This window comes from Panicum hallii, chromosome 1 (assembly GCF_002211085.1).
Source record: "Panicum hallii strain FIL2 chromosome 1, PHallii_v3.1, whole genome shotgun sequence".
NCBI lineage: Eukaryota > Viridiplantae > Streptophyta > Magnoliopsida > Poales > Poaceae > Panicum > Panicum hallii.
In genome coordinates, this window is record NC_038042.1 from 58,797,426 (window position 1) to 58,821,030 (window position 23,605).

At 47.3% G+C, this 23,605-nt stretch overlaps 2 protein-coding genes across 3 annotated transcripts; both read right to left on the reverse strand.

Moving 5' to 3' along the window:
• Positions 1-4,766: 4,766 nt before the first annotated feature.
• On the reverse strand, positions 4,767-6,719 carry LOC112879584 (3-ketoacyl-CoA synthase 12-like). The gene has a single exon (XM_025943887.1). The coding sequence runs from the start codon at positions 6,536-6,538 to the stop codon at positions 5,153-5,155; it is 1,386 nt and encodes a 461-aa protein (XP_025799672.1). The 5' UTR covers positions 6,539-6,719; the 3' UTR covers positions 4,767-5,152.
• A 7,540-nt stretch (positions 6,720-14,259) lies between these two features.
• Positions 14,260-22,105, reverse strand: LOC112890028 (transcriptional corepressor LEUNIG_HOMOLOG). Of its 2 annotated transcripts, none has more exons than XM_025956857.1 (18): positions 21,938-22,105; positions 21,731-21,763; positions 21,545-21,642; positions 20,272-20,381; positions 19,895-20,190; positions 19,705-19,780; positions 19,497-19,608; positions 18,876-18,925; positions 18,477-18,779; positions 18,267-18,365; positions 17,274-17,492; positions 17,039-17,180; positions 16,865-16,974; positions 16,620-16,769; positions 16,060-16,215; positions 15,837-15,953; positions 15,461-15,658; positions 14,260-14,774 (listed from the first exon to the last, which is right to left on the reverse strand). In XM_025956857.1, exons 2-18 carry the CDS (start codon positions 21,760-21,762, stop codon positions 14,631-14,633), a joined length of 2,412 nt encoding a protein of 803 aa, XP_025812642.1. In that variant the 5' UTR covers position 21,763; positions 21,938-22,105; the 3' UTR covers positions 14,260-14,630. The 2 variants fall into 2 exon arrangements, with proteins under 2 accessions (XP_025812642.1, XP_025812649.1); XM_025956864.1 differs by having other exon boundaries at positions 18,267-18,362; positions 21,938-22,104.
• Between the last annotated feature and the right edge of the window lie 1,500 nt (positions 22,106-23,605).

Genomic DNA, 23,605 nt, shown 5'->3' on the forward strand with positions numbered 1-23,605 from the left:
TTAACGATAAGTCCAACAGTTTCAACTCAGAGGAGCTCAAGTAGTTTGGATAGCTCAGCAAATCAGTCCTCTATTAGGTTAGTTTCGCCTTGCGAAGCCGCAACCAGGTCCACAAGTTACACATGCGCTTCGCTGGTCCAATCTATTTCATATAACTAAGCATTATTCTAACAAACATTATTTTTATCCCAGGACTGAGCATTAGCATAAGATGCCAGATTTTATTTTCCCACGTTTAGCACTGGCACTGGCACTGGCACCAGCAGTGTCCGTAAGCACTGGTTTTCACCACGTTATTTCTTTCAAAAGTCCCATTAATACAACCACGTCCAAAAGTCCCATTAATACAACATGTAACAGAATATTGTAATCGTACAGTGTCCGCCTGTCCGGTTAGGTTCATAGCCATTGTACAAAAGTCAGGAGCTTGGTCTTTCCTTGCTGCAATTGGGAAATCAAAATAGGTTAATTCATACGATAATTTACATTTTGTAAATATACACAAACAACTCAGGCAATTTTGCAAACTCTAGGCTCAGATATCAACGACGTAGTCGTATACATAGAATATGATGGATTTATATTACGAAAGAGCATTTCACAACGCAAACTTTGATAAGAGATTTTGGGCTTGGAAATCAGAAAGCAGAGGATTCAGGAGTATGTAAAGAAGAGGAAACATTTACAGCATTTTACAAACTTTAGAACATGCAGCTACAGACAGCAACCACGTGATGTTACTGCTGAAAATGATAGAGCAAACTATTGTAGATTAACACATACCTCAGGATTTGGGGGTTGGACTGTTGGGAGCATGCATATAATTTCAGAAATCAGCACCCTAGAACCAAACTGGTTACCATAATTTAAACCGTTTGCACTTGAAGCTAAGAATAGGTAATAACATTTGAATTCAAGAATTAGTAATAGTATCTTTGAACAGAATGCATTCTGCAATTTGAATCAGCAGATATCATCAGTATGAAAATAGGAGCTCTGCAAAATGTATGTCAAGAGTACACAGTGGTCCACAAAGTTGAATGATGGTGAACTACCGAGAAACCTAAGCACGCAACATATATCATATAATCGCTAAATATTTAGCCTTTAAGGTAGCGATATTTTGCAGTGTCAGGTAACTAAAAGTCAATCAGCAGGAGTTGATTGAGCAATTACAGAGATGGTGCAAGTCAACAATTGTAACAGTACTTGTATTGCCAGATCAACTGTAAAGCCAAGCATGTTAACCATCCATAATATGGTAACTAACAAATAAAGGATAAAAGTCTTCTCTGACATCATGGCAGCACAGACAGATACCATACAACTCAGTTTTTATTTCATATTTCATAAAAGCACAAGAAAATGTTCATGGCAGCCTTACTTTAAAAAAAAAAGGATCACATTGTTGTGTAAGCTAATCTCTGTTCCAATTCCCAGCATGAATGTAATAAAGCTAGTGCATCTCAGAACATGGACATGATGATGAAGTCTTAAGTGGTGGCTCAATGCAAGTAGCAAGTATAATTCAACCAGCAGCAAGCAAAGTTGCTGGTAACACAAGTTGCCAGTAAAGGGTGGACGACGAGGGGCTGACATGTTGGTCTGGCTGATTAGGATGCTTCTTCAGAATAAAAGTTGATTAGGTGGAAGATGATACTTTGGATTTTAAACTGTTTTCAATTTCAGGATGAAAAATAGAAAAGAGCTGAGGACTCAAATTGGACTTCTACTTAGTTTGTCACATATCCAGCCTGCAGGCTCCGTATCTAGGCGCCCATCAACTGCGGAGATGTAAGAGAAACAATCGCACACCAAGAACCCCGTAAATTGGAGAAACTATACGATGCTCTGGTCTAAAAAAACTATACGAGTCGAGTCATGACACGAGACGCGATCGGCGCATCGGGCTGCCGACACAAGACCAAAGCCCCTACCTCAGCGACAAACGGAAGGAGCGCACGAAAACCCTAGCGACAGGCGCACGGGAGGATGAATCTGCCCGCACGAGCTCTAACCCTAGGGCAAAGCATCTGCTGCGAGGAAGGAAGGGGAGGAAGGAAGGGGGTGGAGAGAAATGGCGTGGGCAGCTGATCCCTCACCTGTCGGGCGCGGTCGCTTCTCGGAGGCAGCCCCATGCGCCCGTAGCCCCCGCCGCCACCGGTGCGCAGGACTCGTGCGCGCCCGGCAAATCGAATCGAAACGTGCCCGGATCGATCAGCGGAGTCGACGAGGAGGAAACAGCCAAGTGGGGTGGGTTAGGATTTGAGGCGGAGCATGCTCCTTCGCTTGCCTTCGGGGATGGGGAATCGCAGATTGGGGATTCGAGGGAGGCAGGGAGCGCCGGAGCGGAAGGTAGAAGACTCTGGAACAAAGCTGTCCGAACTCCGAACGGGGGAAGAAGGGCGGCGCGATGCGGCTGCGGCTGGGTTCATTCAACTGCTATGGGCCAATAAGGCCTGACCAAGTTTGGTCCAAGAGGCCATTCGTTTTGGTGGGTTGAAATGGACTGAACTTTAGGTACTTGTGTGGCCCAAACCTCTTTTTACTAGTAAGTTAGAGAGTATGGTTGTTTCTCTGCATCTGAGGCGGCGGATTTTTCACGTGTCTTTTTACTAGGTTCTTGGTGTCACACTTTACTATGTTGTATATTGGATTATTGGCCGTAATTTCGAAGGCAACGGTGAAGGCTTTCCAAGTCGCATCACGAGCAATCGTAGCCGTGCCGTGGTACCGTGAAAAGGAGAAGGCTGTAGTTAAGTCAGGATAGCCTCTGACTGCAATCAGTTTGAGCAGATGAGATGGTACCCAGGACAGGCGTGCAGCTTGAAATGATGAGCTAGACGTGCATGTGCATGAAGACCAGAAGTGGCAGGGTACTGTTTACCTGAGCTAACACGATGTGAAGTTTCCATGGAGCTTCTGTGCCATTGGTCTATCTGTAGTTGTTTCTGAGGGAGAAGGGTCAGCCGCAACCAACATCAGGTCGCTGTCCAATTCAATATGCTATGCAGGTGACCGATTTCATTGTGCTGTGTCCTCAGATACGAACTAATGTCGTGCAACGAAATGGACCTATATACAGGGTGGCGATTTTATGGTGAGGGAGAGTCAAACAAGCATCGCGGGGCGGGAAATGCCCCCGTGGTGTTCACGTGAAGTGCTTCAACTACGAAAGGGAAAGAAGTGGTAGTAAATCGGCAGCGGCTGCTCTATAATTGCATTGGCTGGTGGTCGAGACGACGAGCACCGTAGCGAATCCGGCGTCTGCCGGCCGGGCCAGGGCCACACCGACGACGCTGGACGCCGGGCGGCGGCGCGCCGCGCGCGTTCCACCGACCCGCCGCGGGGCATCCTATCGACGCTTCGTTCACACATGGGGCGCCCGCGCGTGCATTCACGCCCGCGGCGCCACCCCGTCGCGGCTGGCCGGCTGGGCGCTCAGGTTCGACGTCGACGACGACCCCGGCGCAGGCGCGCAGCGGTGGACAGGCCCCATCCTCGACGGGGGGCGAGGAGCATGCATGCATGCATCTGTTTGCATTGGGCTTTGGACTGGCGCGGCGCCAGCTAGCTTCGTTCTAAAACTCAGTAGCGCAACACTGTCCCGGGCCCCGCGTGTCCGCCGCTACAATTCACTGGCAGCATTGACTAGGAGAGCAAGCCTTCATCTATTATATTGGCTATCTATAGGTGACAATGTCCTTGCTGTCTGTGTTCCAGCGCAAAGCAGCAATCCAGAAACGCCCAGCTGAAGCAACAGCGACGACGAGCTACCACTGGTCCAGCCTCATCACCACGGGCCAAGCAAGCGGCACAGTGCTTCCATCGCCGATCGATCCTAACCAGAGCTATACGATATGCAACGGGTAGGTCATGCTGTCTTCTGTTCGTTGGTGCGACTCCGAACAGGTGGATCATGCACCATGCATGACGCTGAGTAGTGACGAGCGAGACACACATGCATGGCAAGGCATCCTTGGAAATTAAGCATGCGCTGGCTATTAATCGGGTGGTGGGGGCGATCGGGCCATTGATCCCGCGCGCGCAGCCGCAGCGAAGCATGAATTCAGTTGATCGAGATGAATGGTTTAGTAGGGACGCCACCATACATGTTGGCCTGCGCCTCCTCCATCTCACTGTACGACGTGCCCGCCAACTTGCTGCCCCGTGCCACAGTTGCCGATCGTACAGCACGTCCTCTCACAACGACTCCCTGGGCATATGCCTGGAGGCTGCTAACTCTAACCTAGCTGCAACTCCATCCAGAGCAAGTTGTCAAGATTGAAGTAGCCCTGTGTGGCTAGCTATGTCTGTGTAATCAATGGCGCTGGCGTCCCTGTTCAGGCCCATGTTCCTGCGCCTTCACATCACATCGGTTACCTTTCTCCGATTGCAATTGCACGAACGCCGGCCAGCAACAGCAAGGCAATATTAATGGCCAGCGCCGTTGGAACGCATGTCCCTGATCCATTCATGTGATGGATGGGAGTGCCATATATATCTATCTGGCGTCCGAAGCGTAATCGCCAAGCCAGCGATCAATCAATGGTTCGATGCATGGAACAGGGCATGCAGGATGGCATGCATGCAAAAGGACTCCACCAAAGTCTCTCTCATTCGGCGACCGAATGAACAGTGGTTTTCTTCTTCTTCTTCGTCGTCGTCGTCTTCTTCCTCGTCTTCCTCCTCCTCCTCCTCCTCCTCATCATTCAACAAAATCAGTTGAGGAATTAAGCAAATAGTTACAGCTCGGATGCAGGGGATTGATAATGAAATGCATATGTTCCTGTAAAGGTTGAGAGCCGCATATACACATATATACATACATACATACAAATGTTCCCTGCTACAACACATTTGTATATCTTTCTTTCTTTCATGCACCACCGTACCCTGCTACACTTCTTCCTTCTTCACAGGGCATACTTCCAAGCATGTACAGGTGTGATCCCATGTAGAAATAGTACGAGACAAAAAGAAAAGGAATTACAGCCACCCGAACCCATCTGTGTACCTTGTTGACCTTCCAACTAAATAACCAATAATAATCTTAATTTTGCCTGCCGCGGCGCAGAAGGATATAGAGCCGAGTGAGAAATTTAATCTTTAGCAACCACGCAATATTAAATTATAGTAACTCAATAGATTATTAAAAGACGAAGCCGCCACCCTGGCCCTGGACGTCGTTGACCCACCCGAACTTGTCCATGTAGGGGTTGACCAGGGTCTCCGGCGGGTACTCGTCGATGCAGTCCTCCCATGCGCCGGCGTCCGCGAGGTCCCTGCTCACCTCCCAGTAGCAGCTGTTGCACTTGAACCCGGACCCGAAGGTGACCATCAGCACCCTGTCCCCGCGCTTCAGCCGCCGCTTCGCCTCCATGTACGACAGCACGTACCAGAGGCTGCTCGCCGACGTGTTGCCCCACCGGTGCAGCGTCATCCTCGCCGGCTCCACGTCGTGGGCGCTCAGCCCCAGGCTCTTCCGCACCGCCTCGATCACCGCCGTCCCGCCGGGGTGGAGGCAGAAGTGGTCCACGCCGGTCCTGAAGTCGATCTTGGGACCCTCCCCCTTGGCCGCCGCCTTGCGGCGGAGGAGCTTGCGGATGAGGAGGCGGGACGCGAACCGCGCCAGCTCGCGGGCGGGGAGGATGCGCGGGGCGAGGCGCTGGAGGTTCTCCGTGAAGGCGCGCACGGCGGCCTTGGGGAGCGCCTTGCTGAGGCTGACGCCGAGGCGGCCGTCGGCGTCCTCGCGGTGCACGGCGGCGGCGTGCGCGTCGTCGTGCGCGCCGATGTTGGCGCGGACGAGGCAGCGGAGCTCCATCTTGGCGCGGTCCCGGAACGCCGGGTCGTTGGTGAGCAGCGCGGCGGCGCCGCCGCAGCGGAAGAGGCAGTTGCCGAGCATCATGGACTTGTCGGTTCCGACGTACCAGTTGGGCGCGCAGGACTCGGAGGTGACGAGGAGCGCCATGGTGCGCGGGCGCGTGAGCATGACGTTCCGGGCGAGGTCGACGGCGATGAGGCCCGCGCTGCAGCCCATCCCGGAGAGGTTGTAGGCCATGACGTCCTCCCGCATGCCGAAGTGGCGCACGATCCTGGACACGAGCGAGGGCTCCGGGGCGAAGGATCCGACGTTGAGGACGACCAGGTCGACGTCGCGCGCGGCGACGCCCGTCTTGGCGAGGACGGCGGCGACGGCGTCGGCGAAGAAGTCGTCCATCTCCTCGAGCGCGTCGGCGAGGGTGGGGCGCTCCTCGCGGCCCTCGAGGACGTTGCGCGGGCAGTAGGTGTGCTCGCCGATGCCGGAGTTGACGATGACCTTGAGGAGGAAGCGGTACTCGGAGAGGCCGAGGCGCTTGTTGCGCTCGATGACGGCGCCGGCGGTCTCGGTGGTGACCTTGCGGTCGTCGGAGGGCTTGTGGCAGGCGTAGTCCAGCAGGTAGCAGCGCGCGCGGCGGCGGCGCGACACGGCCTGCCACGCCAGGTACGCGGCGGCGTGCGCCAGCAGCAGCACGGTGAGCAGGGCGAGCAGCTCCATGGATGGAATGTGACGGTGGGTCGGTCGGTCACGGTAAGTAAGGTCACACTAGCTAGCTACTAGTACTAGCGAGTAAGGTGGCTGGCTTGGCAGGAAATGCGTGTGGCGTTTATATAATAGACGAAGCTGGATCGGAGGCAGGTGCTGGGACGGGCCGGGGATGATGCGCCGTGGGTCGAGCGTATACTTGGCTTGCGGTTGGTTGCCTGGGCTGGGTACGTATATTTGTATATCCGTCCGAGTTTTTGGAGAAGGTTATATTAATGCGGTCGCCGCGCCGCAACCAACTGCTAACTAACCACTGGCTCATTTTTTAAAATATAGGACGTCTAGGATTTTAAATTTTATCGGTTTGTGCCAAATTTGTCCCAAATCATACACAGATATTTTTTTTCCCACACTTCCTGTAGTACCCCATTTTGGCCATACACGCACACACGTGACAGAACCAGCAGGTACAAATTGCAGCGGAGACCCGACTTTAATTTGCACCCTTCCAACCTTAGTTAGCTTCACGGTGGCCATAAAACGCGCGGGGCGGCCGGGCTGGCTCCTGCACGTACACACGCTCTCCGTGATCGACAAGACGAACATGGAGCATAACCATACATGGCCGACGGATGGATCTACATGGGCTGTGCGTTCTGTACTGCTGCTTTTGTACCACCGCCTCTTTTGTGGACCAATTTCAGCTTTTATTGGAGTCACGGTCTATCGGCCGCGGCCGGTCACGTACATCAGCCGGATGCCTGCATACTTTTTCACAATACCAGCACACTCTTAACTAAAACGTCGTGCCCCAATTACCGAGTAGCTGTGCACCGTGGGTTCGCACTAGGCAACCCTAGGCCCTAGCCTAAACGCGCACGCGTAGTAGTAGCTGCAGCCTGCAGCTGTGTATTTACGCTGGCTACCGGCTCCTCTGACTCCAGCGGCGGTGCATGCAGCAGGTGCTGGATAGTGTAAAACTAACCGAGCCACAATACAATAGCGGTTGTTGCTTGGTGCTGTACGTCTCAGGCATCATTCAGGCCAATCGATAAAAGAAAAAAAAAGGGGAAAAAAAAGCTTCTCCATGCACTACACTACTATGTGGGATGGACGCTTACACGTAAATTAATTTGCAAAGGTCCGCGAGACCAACCTTCTGCAGCAGCAATACCAATAATGCAATGCGGCACAGGCACGCGTGCATTTTTGGGCATTTGGCCCGGCCCGGCCTGCATTATTTCCATAACTGCACGCAGATGCACAGCACAGTCACATGGTGTGTGTCAGGCGATTTTTCAAGAGAAAGAAATGGTGTCTGCCACAGCCAGAAGAGCCGCCGGTACACGTACGTGTGTACGGCAATTATATCGCCCTCGCCCACAGATCGACGTTGAATCCGGCTGGCATTTCAGCATCAGGAGATCGTCACGTGCGTACGTACAGGGGCAGGTATGCTGTACACTTGTGCTGCTATAGCCTATAGCCAGCCAGCTGCTACATACAGGCCAGTCCAGGGATGTGACTTTGGAAGGGCTGCTTCTGGATGCATTTCAGCGTCTCCTTCCCTTCCGCGGGGCAAATCGGAATGCAAAACGCGCATATACACTAACTCTGAGGTCAGTCTTGGTAGAGGTTTTGTAATTAATTAAAAAAATTTACAGGAGTAATTATAAAGAGAGAGAAAGGAAAGTTTTAAGGCAAATTTGGTAATATGCCCTAGTTTAGAAAAGAACTAGGGCAGAAGCACTACCATATCATATAAGGAAGAAAAGAATGTTAAAGTCATACACGTGTATGATTACATAAATAAAAGCTAAATACGGTACTCGAAGAATGACTAATATAGGAAAACTAGGATACAACCGGGGCTCCACAGGCCCTGAAACGCAGCTGCATTTAATCTTTGATGAGTTGCAACACAACACCTGCCCTGCAACTTTTCCGTCGAAGACGCGCCTGTTTCTCTCCTTCCACATGTTCCAGCCCGTGTACATGAGGACGGCTGCAACCTGTCTTTTTTTCCTCTTTGGACAATGAGCAAAGCTTCTAATTTCTCAATCTTAGTAACTGTACAATAGAACTATATTGGTCTAAGTGGATACATTGCGCACGGCTTGAATCGTCCTTGCCGGAAATGACGCTCCAATTTTAATTTCAACAAACATCAAGGAGCAGAGACCACCCGTTCTCGCCCCAGCAAGCTAGCTCATTCAAAGGAAGGTTTGACTGTACCCCTGCTGGATCAACCAAACCCAATGCAAGCACGTGCAGTTGTGCATGGAGAGTTGGCCGGTAGAGAGTCCCGGCCCGTCCGTGTCCCGATCCACAGACGATCCATGGCGTGCAGGTTTGCCCGCAGATTTCTGCTTAGATCGCGTAGCCGGAAAGCGCCCCTCTACCTCACGAGGAAACCAGTTCGTCCTCCAGTCCAGACTCCAGATAGAAAGCGCAGGCGGGGGAGCAATTTGCACTCGCATGCACCACCTCCTTCCTCCTCCTGCCAACAGCACACTGTTATGCATGTTGGCAGCGAGATCAACATGCGCTGCTAGCGAAACGGAGCTGGCTGTGGCTAGCTGCTGCCGGTAGCCGGTAGGTAAACCTGTCGGCGGCCGATGGATCGGAGGCTGGCCAACCGGCCGGCCGGTACTTTGCTTTCTTCTCAATCTATCTTGCGAGCGTTTCCTTTATTTCCTAGCTCGCTCGGTAGGAGTAGCTCCTTGTTGCACTGCATTGTTGGGCGCCGGCGATCGATCGCTGTTGTGCTAAGAGTATGTACGTGCACTCTCGCTCGTGGCTGGCAACAATTTTGTCATGGGCAGGACGACCTTGCTGCTATCATATTCAGACTTTCAGACATGATGCATCATATCGTTCTCCATGCTAATAAAGGATCGGAGCAGTTTGTTGATATCGGTCGCGGTTAGCTTTCGTTCGCATTATGAGGGCTCGGGCTAGGCGATTTGGCAGTGGTTGGGCCTTTGTGTCGTCGTCCGTGCTTGCTGCTGGATCGGATAGCACAAGTGGCGTATTAGCTGCTTGTTTCAACCTCTCGAAGCAAGCTTACTTCAGCTATCTTGTTTCCTTCTACTGCAGTACTATGCTGCAATTGTTGCAGGGGTAGCTAGCTAAGAAATCCTATTCAAGTACAGTAATGTGGAATGAGTTGAATAATCGGTACTTCTTTCGTTCTATCCTGCATGAAACCTTTAATGTTCACTGACTTAATTTGGAGTGACAGTTAGCAGATAGCTGGTTGCCAATTGAATTGACGACCTGATCACGACCTCGATCATGACACTTGCAGTAACACCAGCCCCAACAAATTGCAGACGTGCCTGCATCGATCAAGGTACTACAGGCCGGCATCCATGGACATGGACCACCATCCCTGAAACTGAATGAAGTTCGACTCTTGTTTTCTTTCTTCGGTCAGAAGAAAATCATACTACTACTGTAGATCTATCTTATCTCGCGGATCGGAGACGAAGCCTCTCGATCCGTCCGAGTCAATTTCGCACGCAATACAATTTATTTCACTCGATCGCGTGTCAAAGAGTCGATCCCGAGCAGCTAGGTCATCTCTCTGGGGTACAGTGAAGTTACTTGTGCCATTTTCCGATCGTCCTTATTGGCCGGATCTGTCGATCAAGTTGGCTGCTCTGACTTTGCGCGTGCGACGCGCGGCATGATAAATGCAACTACCGACGCGTATCCCTCTCAAAATCTCTCCCCCACAAGATCGATCCTAACGAAAACCACGAATTAAACAAATGCAACTATATGCAAGGTTGCTGAAACGTACACTCCAGTAGAGGCTACATATAGGAGCGTCAACGCAATGCAATGCAAGGTGGGCCGGCCTTGATTGTATCACTGTGTATCATGCCGAGTACAGTACATAGCTTTCAGGCTAGCTAGCTAGGGAGTGTACGTCGAACTAGCAAACGTTAGCTGAAGGCCTGAAGCTGGGCGGCCGCCCTTTTCTAAACAGTGAATGTGGATCTGAATGACCAGAGCAGGCGATGGTACATGTATAAACAGATTTTATTTATTACTTCTAAATAAATAGTAAGATTTTTTTAAACGTGACGTGATTAAATTTTAGCCATCCGAAATCACTACATACGAATTCTGCTTGCTTGTGTGATCCGGCCGGCGGCCACGTGTCTAGCCGCCGCCTCTAGGTAGTGTATTATACACGCGTGAAGTCAGCCAACACGAGGAGGAGCATTGAAATGCACTGTATTACGGGGCTATGTACATCGGACACCAATTATAAGTATTAAATATATGTTAATTATAAAATTAATTGTATAAATGAAGACTAATTTGCGAGACGAATCTATTAAACTTAATTAGCTCATGGTTTGGCAATATTATGCTATAGTGAATGAACTATTAATCGCTCGGATCGAAACGGGTTCTTAGCCACCGGATCCAAACAGACCCGTACATTCCCCCTCGAGGATGAGACGACACAAAAACAGGGAGATCGAGCAATGCTGGCGCCTGGCCGACGTTGCAGTAAAAAGTCTTTCACCTAGGCTACCTACCGCCTTTTGGAACCGAAACCGCGTGCGCCTGAAATGAAATCTGTGTGCAGCGGCGGCACCGGCAATGCTAGCTAGTGGCGCTACGGCAGTCGGCAGAGCAGGCCACCCGGATCAGGATCGGATGCGCTTTCATTTCATTTACAACCAAGTACTGACGGGACGAGGATGGATTTTGCTACGATGCCAAGGCGATACCGATACGAGGGTACGTACCAGTACTAGGGGTCCGTAGCAAGCAGGGCATCAAGTTGCCAGCCAATCTTCGGATCCTGACACGGGATCCGGTAGACCTTGCTAGTTTCTGCACTCGGCCTGCATCTAGGCAAAATAACATCCTGAACCGGAACCTCTGCATGTAGTCATGTCGACGTTGCAAATGAACGAGCGGAAGGTTGTTGGAGAGGGGGCTGACTATACGCACCTACCAAGCTGGCCCGGCCCGAGCATATCAAGCTGGCCCACCTGGCCCTTGCGCGTGATCCAATAGAAGAAAAAGCCGCGTCCGGCCTGACAAGACCGCGCCAGGCCCATTTGCGCGCATTGGCCGGCGCAGGAACACGGACTCCAAGCGAATTTTTTTTAAAAAAGGGTTAAAAAAAATTTTAAATTCGAAAAAAGGGGGGCCGATTTGGAAAATTTCTAAAAATGGGTACTTCCCGCCCATCCAACGGGCGGGAGGCGTGGGGCCGGAGGTTCCCGCCCATCCAACGGGCGGGAGGGGCCTGTTCGCAAATAAGAAAAAAAATTTATTCGCGAAGAGGGACCTCCCGCCCAACCAACGGGCGGGAGGTCCCTTTTCGCGAATAAGAAACTTTTCTTATTCGCGAACAGGCCCCTCCCGCGGCGGCAAAGGCATCCCGCCCGCCCAACGGGCGGGATGTGCCCTTTTCTTATTTTTTATTCGAATTTATATTTTATAAACTATTTAAAATTCATATTTTTTCAAATACAAAATTTTTATTCACCATACTCTCGTGTAAATCAAAGTTGTGTAAATTATACGAAATTAGTCATGTAAATCAAAGTTGATCGAAATGATAATTATAAAGGACTTACAGCTCGAACATGCGGCAGTACCGCTGGACGCTGCGTGCGATGCTGCAGAGGTCGATGGGCCAGCTGTGTATACGTGGGCGGACGCATGAGATGAACTGGAGACCCCCTCGTCATCTCTGCTGCAACACGCCAGTGCACGTAACGCTCGCGTCAAGTTACCATGAATCCGACGAAAGCTCTCTTTGTACTGTGCCTCCGGTACACGTACTCCACGGTCAAACAACGTGATCTGAGATGCAGCTTCGACCTCCGTGCAGTGGATCAGATCGATTTGCATGAGTAATGAGAAGCAGAGTAATATTGTTATTGATTTTTTTAAAAAAATTTATATGTATACAAAAGAGTATGGCAAATAATTCTTGTATTTGAAAAAAATATGAATTTTAAATAGTTTATAAAATATAAATTCGACCAAAAATAAGAAAAAGAGCACATCCCGCCCGTTGGGCGGGCGGGATGCCTTTGCCGCCGCGGGAGGGGCCTGTTCGCGAATAAGAAAAGTTTCTTATTCGCGAAAAGGGACCTCCCGCCCGTTGGTTGGGCGGGAGGTCCCTCTTCGCGAATAAATTTTTTTCTTATTTGCGAACAGGCCCCTCCCGCCCGTTGGATGGGCGGGAACCTCCGGCCCCACGCCTCCCGCCCGTTGGATGGGCGGAAAGTACCCATTTTTAGAAATTTTCCAAATCGGCACCCCTTTTTCGAATTTAAAATTTTTTTTAACCTTTTTTTAAAAAAAATTCGACTCCAAGCACGACTCGAATTCCACTAAAAAAGGAAAATAAAATACGACTCCAATAGAGGAAATTTTATTGGCACTTTGCATGTTCGCATCCAGTCTCTCCAGGTTACAGTTACACGCGGATCATCACCATCATCATCCATCTATGGCAAGACCATCACCTCGCACTTGGGGTCGCCCTCTGGCTGTATCAGGATCCCGCTCGCGCCTGGACCCGGAGCAGGAGGAGGCAACGGCGAGCGCTAGCATGACGGCTGCGAGGGCCAAGAGGAGAGGCGGCCCTTTCCCAAGGACTGCCGCTGCCATCTCCTTCCTTCCTTGCACCGCTTCTCCTCTGAACAATCTGGTTTCTCCGTGCTTGCTACGCTGGTGAACTCTGCGTTTTATACTAGTATAAATGTGCATTTCATTTCTCACCCATTATTGGCTGGTAGGTCCGTGTAGATCGAATAGGATCTGCGAGATTTTGGTACGGTACTCGACGAGTAAGATAAGCAGCAAAGATACAGGTTAGTTATTCATCTCATCCACCGGAAACAGACCATGCCTGCACTGCTCCTTTTCTTTTTCTTTGAAAAAAACCTAAGATCGTGTCCATTGATTTTCTAGTGCTACACGCCTCGTGGGCCAAGGACACACGCAGGTCATCTCATCTCTGCGTAGAGTAGAACAAGAGGTTTTCAGGCGGACACGACGGGGCAGCAGCAGTAGAACTGGAGGTCGGGCTTGGCAGTGCAGAAGCCCTTCTGCCGCAGCCCGACGTTGATGCGGTGCTGCGTGCAGTCCAGGACGTTGCAGGGCACCATCACCTCGCACGCGGGGTCGTCATGCTCATGCATCACCATCTCGCCTGACATGGCACCTCTTGCGGTTGCTCCACAGGAGGAAACCAGAAGCGCCACCATTACCAGAGCAAACAACGACGGCGCGGCCATTGCTGCTTCCCTTCCCACTTCCCAGGTGGTAACCCGCTTTGTAGGGGCCTTGTTGCTAGCATTACAAACCTGCCTGTCATTTTTGAGGTGTCTGTCATATCCGATGTAAAAGTCTGAGATGTTTTGCATTAATCACCGCGATTTTAGCAGCCTGAACGAATAAATACTAAGCGAAAACACAGAATAACTAATTCCTTCATTTTGACCGCTGAGGCAAGTTCTAAATTGCGTGTCTGCGTCATACAGCATGGCAGCAGATTTCCCCCTTATCGCGCATTAAATTTGCAATCCGCTTATTAAATTTGATATCGTCCTAATGGTTGTGATTCCGGCAAGATATGGCATTATGCGGGCACGCATTGCAGCAGTAGGGTTAACTCAGCGTGTCATTCAAGTAGACCAAACACACAACAGGAACAAGCCGCGCAAATTCCCAACCAACCATCAAGGGCCAAATGCAGCGAGTTCCAATTGAAACATATAAGAGTTACATATGATACAGCATAAATAAAAATAGAACAGGAGGCCACCTTTCAGCCAAAGTTCTATTCTTCTTTTTTTTGTTTCTGAGCTACACAAACGACCTATCAGGATAAATACAACACATCCACAAACTCGCTGCACTAAGTACTTAAACAGCTCAACCGTGACAGGCAACCAGCTGCCGCTGCTACTACTACTACCCACTCTTATTTGCCTGAGTACAACACAACAGCCCACGCCACCAAGCTCACCAGCATCTTATGCCTCGATCCGACAAATCAATTACCGGGTTAAGAATAAAGCTACCTAGATTCATTATTTTTGTTGCTTTGTTATTTCCACACCTTGACAGAGTGGTCATGGCTTGCAGAAGCTACCATCCCGGTGACTGGTGACTGTGCCAGCGCAGCAATTAGACCTTCATGAGCTTGTACTGTCAGGCTCTGGTTCTTCACCATGTTCCATACCTCCAGAGACTGCATGATAAGAATTTCAGTGAGAAAACTTCCAAAAAAACATGCTAAAGAGCCATGTGACATGAGTACATTGCAGACTATGCCCCTTGACCCTTGAGAAGGGAAAAGTGGTACTGCTAACAAAACTGGACAATATACAGTGCACTAACAAGATTTCAATTGCATCTCGTTGTTAATACTCCCACTGAATATGTCATTTCAACGCCTTCACTACTTGACAAGTGTATGCCATTCTAAGATTGCTTGGCAATTAAACATCTGAATATGTTGTTTAAACTTATTTACAATTTGATAAATGTACTTCAATCTAAGATTTCTAGGTAATTTCACCTCATTTGTTCCAGTTTTATCCTTCATCAATTCTATCATTGACTAACTTCTTTTCCGTGCCTTGTTTGCCAAGCGCACTTTAGATAGGATTAATTGAGGTCAGGATGGTCCATACACCTCAACTCCTTAGTTCCTGTGCCCCACTCTAAAACATCTTACGCATTTGTGATCATGGGGATTAGGAATAAACATCCAGCGTCAAGTGTATTGGACTACATATTCTTGTCAACAGAGACGAGGTAAAATACTACCACAACTAGGAGACACAAGTTTAGCAGTAGAAACACACAACGACGTACGCTTCCTCAAAAAGGCTGCTTTGTAGTGATGGCTAGGTTCAATAAAGTCACAATTACCTGGTAGCCTCCAATAACCAAGAGATTGGTATAGCTCGGGTGGAACACACAGGAATGGAACTTGTTTCCATTGGAGCTAAGCTCATGAATGCACTCTCCTGATGATATTGACCAAACCTTAACTAGGTCCTGACTGACAGAGGCAAGATATTCCCCGCTGTTGTCCCAGCACACTGACTGCACATCGGTGTTATGACCCTGAGATTACAAATCAAGTACTTCAGTTTCACATCATAGAAAAAAGAGAGGAGCTTCACTACTCCAAAACAGAGAAAAAAATTATATCTTAATGAAGTTGGAATTTGAGATGTGCATGTGCAGGGTTCTAGTGAAGTAAAATGTAGCAAGGGAACTTTTCGAACAAAGGAAAGAGAACCTGCAGAGTGTATTTTTTCCCATGCGTCTCAATATCAAATATGGAAACCATGTTTTCAGCAGCCGCGGCTAAATATTGTCCAGCATTAGGTTGAAACCGAACTTGGGCAGTACCACCCTGTACAAGACAGTCGGATAAAACTGTAAGTTACTAAATTCATAGATTCGTTTTTTTTCAAACACTCATTCGGGAAACTTCAAAGGGTGGAAGGAATATCGACAACCTTTATGGCACGCATACACGTAAGCTGGGTCACATTCCAGTATCGGATTTCACCATTGCCATCACAAGAGCACAGAAGATCTGTTTTCTTTGGATGGAAATCTAATGATGTGACCTGGAAGCTATGCCCGGTGAACGTATGCAGAGAGAATCCAGGCTGCAAAACATTTTAGCATAAGCTATACTGTACCACATGCAAGTGCAAACAAATACTTAAGATTCAAGGCAACGCAAGTCACACAGATGGCATATTTTACCCATTATATTGGTGCATTGAATTAGGATGTTCATAGTAGAACATAATTTGGAAGATCAAAACACAAAAAGAAAAAAATATTTATATGCCAATTCATACATGACATGGTTGCACCTTGTTACCTTTTGTGCCATGGGACAATATGGATTAGTTGTGATCACATTACAGCATCCACTAATACTCAAACAAAGTCTACGACTGTACTTGTGTACAAAGAGCAAAAGCATAATTGTAGCGTTGCTATAGGAGGAATAATAGTAGTACAGCACAATATCCATAAACCCTATCAAGGACAAGTAACTTACATCTGCAGCATTCCATAGTTTAATAGTTCTATCGAAAGATGATGTCGCCAGATGATTAGAGTTTGGCCTGAAACGGACATCAGTAATAATAAGACCATGCTCTTCTGATGTATACTGTGTCTGGAAATTTTCCATGTTCCAAAGTACAGCCTACAAAAAAAAAGTACCAGTCTCAGAACATTAGAGGTTCCAAAAAAAGTGCAACTTCTAATGGAACCAAAATCATAATTGCATGAGAGTTTTACCTTCTTTTCATGTCCAGCGCTAGCCAAAATCTTGCCATCTGAAGAGAAGTGGCAGCAAACAACTTTGCTGTTGCTTGTGCGCCAACAATTAACTTCACTGAAAGTAAAACCTAGAAACAGAAAAGCATGTCATTTGATGTTTGCAAAACCAATCAAGAACGTTACAAATATTACCTTTCGAAGTGGTTGGGTTAGGCTCTGCAGGACTTCTTTTGAGTGCAGCAAAAATATCCCTGGCATCTCCATCATCGTTGGATAAGAAGGATTCAACATTATCATCCAAAGAGCCCACGTCACCAAACTGCTCAAGATCATCCTGCCACATAGAGCAATCAGGTTACCAATCCATATCATATAAAGATTGTTTACATCTGAGGGTATACTTTAAATTAAGAGTAAAGGCTCTAACCATTTGATTTGAAGAGGATGCAAGTCCAGTTCCATCCGCACCATACATCATTAAATTCTTCGGAACGTGGCGCATATTACCAGCCATTCCAAGTCCATCCCCAGGCGTATGTGTGGATGGTGTAGATGGTGGAGAATTGGTTGAAGGACCCACAGTGTTTCCTGTACCAGTACTATTTGCTGGTCCTGATGATGCAGGCTGCTTTCTTTTTCTATTGTTCTGGAAATAACAAATAATTACAGAATATGGAGCATATAAGATAAATGGCAAGCATATCGTTTCATAATAAGAACCAAATTGCAATAACTCACGCAATTGAAACAAATAAACTGAAAAATATCTGAGTGCTCAGTATTAGTCATCACAAAAGTGAAATACTTTTCCAGGGATTATAGAGTATATATGCACTCATTAAAGAAACAAATTCTTTGTTACTAATTGGTGGGGGCTGGGACAAATTTCAAGCTAGGCAGGCTGTCATGCATTATGTGATTGCTTTATGGAGCAAATGGCACAGAAGGATAATTGCACCAATCAGGCCCATAACTACATGGACCCTGGTCATATCATGCTAGCATGGTGCCTTAAATTAGGATCGACCAATCTGGAGTCTTCAGAAATCAGAACAAACGCTCCTATTCTTCTACTTATGTTTTATTGTTCCCTTAATTTTTTTTTTTTTTGCTATGAAGGTTGCGGAGTTGTTAGAATAAGAACCATGGAATTTCCGAATAAGACCATAGTACACTCATGGAACCACCCCCATTTTGAGAAGAATGGTAAAATGCACATCACCGCACCATCTGGTGTTCTTTTAAGGCATTCTCAGATAAATGTCTTAATTCCATTGGCACTCTATATCTAAGTGTTTCACAATAAGTTTAAATTTGTTGATAGAAGTGCTGCAGTAGATGCTCGAGGGGAAAAGACCACATGTGAGTTAACAACCAAGAATAGAACATGAAATACATAGGTTGGGCATACTGTCAGTACCTGCTGCATTTGTTGGTGCTGGCTCTGCTGCTGCTGCTGCTGTTGGTTCTGCTGCTGCGGCTGCTGCTGCTGTTCCTGTGGTTGCTGTGAAGATGTCTGCTGCATGTGGATACTTTTTCAGATATATTGAGATCCTGACAAACTAGAGCCAGAAAATATACAGATTTAAAAGACAAACTCAATGAAAGCACACATCTAAAGCAATCCGACCTTCATGAGATACTCCTGGTCTGGTCTGACTTTGGGTGAACTGGATTGCATAGGGGAACTAATACACACATCAGTTCCAGCAGGTTGTCCATCTTTACCATTCAACCCACTCCTGGTCAGCGCTGTAAGTCTACGGGGATCAATATCCCCATAATTAGTTGAGTTGCCAAGGTTCCCTTGTGCTTGGGCCTGTGCTAAGTATTGCTGCTGCTGCTGTGGTGACATAAGTTGGAACTGTGACTGTGTTGAAAGAAATGGCTTCTGCATTTGAGCACCTAGATTCGGCCGCAATTGATCAATTCCCTGTAAGATGGTTGCATGGATATTCACAGGTGGTCAGATTCCGAATAGAGACATGGGTGTATAAGGTTTTTTTGTTGCTGCGGCTGCAGATCTTACAGTTAATGGCCAGCCCTTCAATGGTAAACCACTCACACCTTGGTTCAGTCCTGTTGAAAACAGAAGGTATCTCAGAAATGTATGATAATCTTGAAATGAATGCTTCACATTATATACACAAGACCCCCCTAAAAAAACCTCAAAAATTATATACACAAGAGAGTCCCCAATCAAACAAAAGAAAAAACATTGTAGTTATTTACCACTTACTTGCCAAAATATACATATGTTACAACATTATAATGGTATGTCACAATCTAAGCTGTTGAAAGTAGATAACACAACAGCAAAAACTTTTAGTCCCAACTCCCATGGAAGTTGGGGTAGGCTAGAGATGAAACACAACAAAAGCCAGAAGAAAGGATAAAGAAAAGGTAAAAAGAAAAAAACGATATATCAATGATAGTAAGATAGCAAGAGGGGCATGGTTCAGCAGGCATGTGGATTGCTGATTTGGGGGACAGAAACTAGTGCTCAAAGCTACATTTGGGGGACCATGTTGATGTCCAACACGTCACTTATTCCATCATTTGTGACTGCAGCGATAAAGGCCAGGTGTTCTAAATAAGGTCCCTGTATATCAGAGTGTGGAACTTGCAACAAACAGGGGAAAGGGCTCACCTGCACCACTCAATCCAGGTTTAGGCTGAATTATTCCCTGTCCATATAAGGATGATGGATCCATGGGCAAAGATCTCTGAGGTACTCCCATGTTACCTTCGCTCTTAATATCCTGTTAGAAAGAACACCCAAGTTATCAGCGCATAAATTTAGTGAACTACTGAAAGTACTTGTAAACTGAATAAACAAGGTGTAACCAATAACCCACAATTGTTTGCTGATTCCGAGCCTGGATTTGCTGCAGAGTTGTAGACACATTTCCAGGAGTCCCCGGAACTAATTGCCTAATTCCACAACATGGTAAGTTGTGTGAGTACCGCAAACATATCAGTTTTAGCTTATCCTTTTTTTTCCTTTTGTAGAAGTGCATAAGAGAAAAATAGGAGTCGGTGGATCACCCTGCATGGTTTGTTGCAGCTGACTTCAGAAGAGCCATTCTACTAGCATCAAGAAGCTGTGATCCCTCAGAATCCATTGAATGTGGGTGCTTCAAGCGCTCTTCATACATCTTGGCAGCTAAAACACTAGCTGTTGATGGCCCCAAAATGCCATCAGAGTTTAAAGCATTTATTGGACCATTAAGTGAAGGATGGCTTGCATTAGTACGCTGAAGTTGAGCATGTCTTTGCTGCATAAGTTGCAATTGCTGCATCTGCATCTGCTGCTGGTGCTCTCTTGCTTTTATTTGTTGTGCCTATATATCCAACAAAGATTTACAACCAGTGAGATAAAAAACAACAACAGATGCATTGTAATTTAAGCAATCCCAAGCTACCTCTAGGTATGCCGCTGCAACTTCAGAATGCTTTTCATTCGTCCTTGCTATGAATATATCCCAAAAGACAGACCACCACTCAAAGAGAAACCCTCCAGGAGCATCAATTGCTGCATTGCACTTCACAAGTCAAGTATGACATAATGATACTTCGAGTAGGCTACAAAGTCTTTTAGACCCAAAGCAAGATAGGTAAACTGGAGATGAAACCCAACAAAGGGCACGAGAGCATAAAAAATAGGTAATAGAAAGAGTAGCAGTAGTAACTGATAGCCTAGCTCATCGTTCAGGCACATGGATTGCTCATTTGCAGGCTCTCCTATCCAAACTTCAAAGACAGTTATTTGGGTATATTCATATTACATTCTCTTGAATCTCTCTGTACTGCCTCTTACCATGTAAGGTTTCATCCACTCAAGAACAAGCAACAAAGTAATTATTGAACTATTTGAACCTTCAGGAAGAACACTTGAGCAAAACATAGCATGTTTGAGATAATTAGATTGGATGGCATTGGATGAAATAGCAGCAGCATTTAGCAAATCATCACTAATAGCTTATTGGCGAGTAGGGACTATACAGATGCGTAATATTAAATATATGAATGCTACTCATGCAGCTTCTATTTTGCATGCATCTGCGATCCATCCATACAATAACCTCATGCACTTCACAAGTACAAATGTGAGCTGTTATCTAAATCAATATGCTCCGAGGCAAAAAAAAAAAAAGGAAAAAAGAGTAGCAGAAATAAAATGAACTACTGCATTTAGAATTCTGAACTTATTAAATTTCGACTAGAGCACTGTTGAGAACATAACAAAAAGTTAGTTACATCACAGGATGTGTCAATTCCCGACTCCATCAAATCCATGTCCATGACCATGCAAAAATATCATAGCACGCCGCAAATCCTCTCAATAACAATAGCTAAACTACAACCATTATGTGCCTAGATAGGGAAATAAAATCAAGTGGTTTCTTCCGATGTTATGCACCCATCTCAGTCTTCACCAACTCCCATTCAGCTTTGAAACCACCATATTACTTTAGAACTTTCTGACCAAATAGCCCTCAAAACTATCCAGCCCCCTTCAACTTTGACACTATATAACCCTCTTTGGCTGAAAACCAATCTAGAAGAGTATCACATGGCCTACTTCAAAATTCGAATTCACACCCCACCGATAACTAAGCTCCTGTCGCAATCAAAACGTAAACCAGCACAAATGCGAAAGGGCAAAGTAACAGAAGCGGAGGAGATGATGATTACCGACTGGATCAGCAGCAACCTTCCCCTCTGCCATGAAGGCCTTCGCCGTCGTCTGCAGGTTCCTCTTCAGCAAATAGTCATAGATATACACGTCAAGCCTGCACGACAAGCACGAGAATCGATCAATCACAATCGAACGGGAAAAAGCCGCATAAACCAACGGGAATACACTTCAAAATCGCTCACATCTTATCCGCTTCCCAGTTGCTCTGCGCCATTCTGCATTGTTGGATCCAGCATAGGACATGGGTGTACACCCGACAGTTTTTGCAAAAAATTCGAGTTAGTAGGTAATATATGGTAACTGGGTCAGATCCGAGTACAAATAGCTTTGTTAGGGTTTGGGGGTGCTCCGTTTCGCACAGCGGAAGGGAAAAGAAGGGGCGGGCATACCTGGCGGATGCTCGTCGCCGGCAAAGGGCCGGGCGGAGACGTGACGAATGGCGCCGCCGCTCGCCCAGGCGTCGCCGCCCGGAAAGGAAGACCAAGGGAGGAGAGAGGCAGAGGGAAGAGAAAGGCCGAAAGGGGGGAAGAAACAGAGATGAGCCTGAGGGGGAGGGGCTGTCACCGAGCCGAGCTCGAGCGAGCCTGCCACTCCAAGCTCGAGTACGATAGCATCTCGAGCCGAGCTCGATCCGAGCGTGAGATCCCGCCGGGCCTACAGCAAAGCTCGAACTATAGATGATCGCGAGTATGGAAACAAAGTCATTCTTCCAAATCGCAAGCGCTCGAGTCCATAGAATAACTTGCCAACACTAAGAAAAAAGACGCATCCAAAAAAAATATCACCGGCGTGGAGGTGCCAAAAGGAAGACACATTATCCCTTATTCTTTTAACATTTGCTACAAAGTTGAGGTCTCCGAAACAACTTTGTAATGTTCTTATTATTACTTAGATGGAGGGTGATTTGCTCCTGTAATACTAACGTTTTTCAAAAGAAATATGTTGGGAACAAATATTTATGCTTGCTCGTGATAATCTAAAAATATAAGGGTCGAACTGCAATTTGGAGGTTCGGAGCCGGAGGAGTAGGCTCGGAGGCATGGGGATCGGCGTGTTTGATTAGGTTTGGATTACCGATACTGGAAGCAAAACACCAAGCACGGGGTCTGACCAGTCATGTGAAGGGAGGAGATGACGTGTCTGTGAGTGGCTAGGGTGGTGGAATGGCTGCTGTCTGCCACGGGATTCGTGAAAGATAGGGTGAGCTGGTGACCTTTCACAGTGACGATGTCTCGCACGTTTGGTATTCCTCCTAAGCCCAGCACATTGCTAAACTGTTAGTATTACCGTGTAGGTTGTATCTTGTATGCACATTGTTAAGCTGGCGCTTAAACTGTTAAGCATTTCTAATCAAGCATACAACCCAACTTTGGCATCAGACATAACATGACATTTTACTATACAGACCGGTCCATTTTTTTTCCATTCATTTTTTCCCTGCCAATAGAGAACACGTCCTTACTGGCAGGGGCGAAGCCATGCCGAGTGCACATGCACCGGGAAAACCCAAAAACTCGGTGATTAGCATCTTAATTTTACTGCAGATAAGGTTCTTTTACATATGCACATTATGTGTACATTAAGCTTCGCCCCTGCTTACTGGCTGACCGGGTTATATTTTCGGCCGCTTGTTCCTGTTTCCACTCCTTTCGGTGGGTGATTGGTTGAATACTAGTCAGGGGACTAGTCTTCTCTAGGCAAGCTGTCGCGGTTGATCGGGTTGGTGCTGGTAGTTTTTATGGCTCTGAGTGGTGATGTTAACGGCCTGCCCTGCCTAGGTTAGCAATATCCCATTGCTTTCTAGGGGAGTCTGCATCAACCATACACCATGCCTTCCTTGGAACCTAGTAGGAATAGGAGTAGACTTTTTTCAACTTTTTTCCGATCCATCAATCCTGACTGTCCGGAGGTTTTTCCCGTCCATCAAGCCTGGCCGTCCGGATCGAACCGTTGGTTATTTTCTTCTACTAGCAGTGGAGTCGCTTATTTTTCATCGTCACACGCGCGATCACTATTTTCGCTCTCGTCTCCTACCCACCCATCTCCACCTGTCCCTG

What these genes read in the sequence shown, in the direction of transcription:
- LOC112879584 (XM_025943887.1), bottom strand. Translation starts at nt 6,538, where the DNA reads ATGGAGCTGCTCGCCCTGCTCACCGTGCTGCTGCTGGCGCACGCCGCC.
- LOC112890028 (XM_025956857.1), bottom strand. Translation starts at nt 21,762, where the DNA reads ATGGCGCAGAGCAACTGGGAAGCGGATAAGAT. An exon ending in CTCGGAATCAGCAAACAATT is followed by an intron (nt 19,609 to 19,704) that starts GTGGGTTATTGG and finishes TCTTTCTAACAG; the next exon opens with GATATTAAGAGCGAAGGTAA. An exon ending in TGAAGGGCTGGCCATTAACT is followed by an intron (nt 18,780 to 18,875) that starts GTAAGATCTGCA and finishes ACCATCTTACAG; the next exon opens with GGAATTGATCAATTGCGGCC.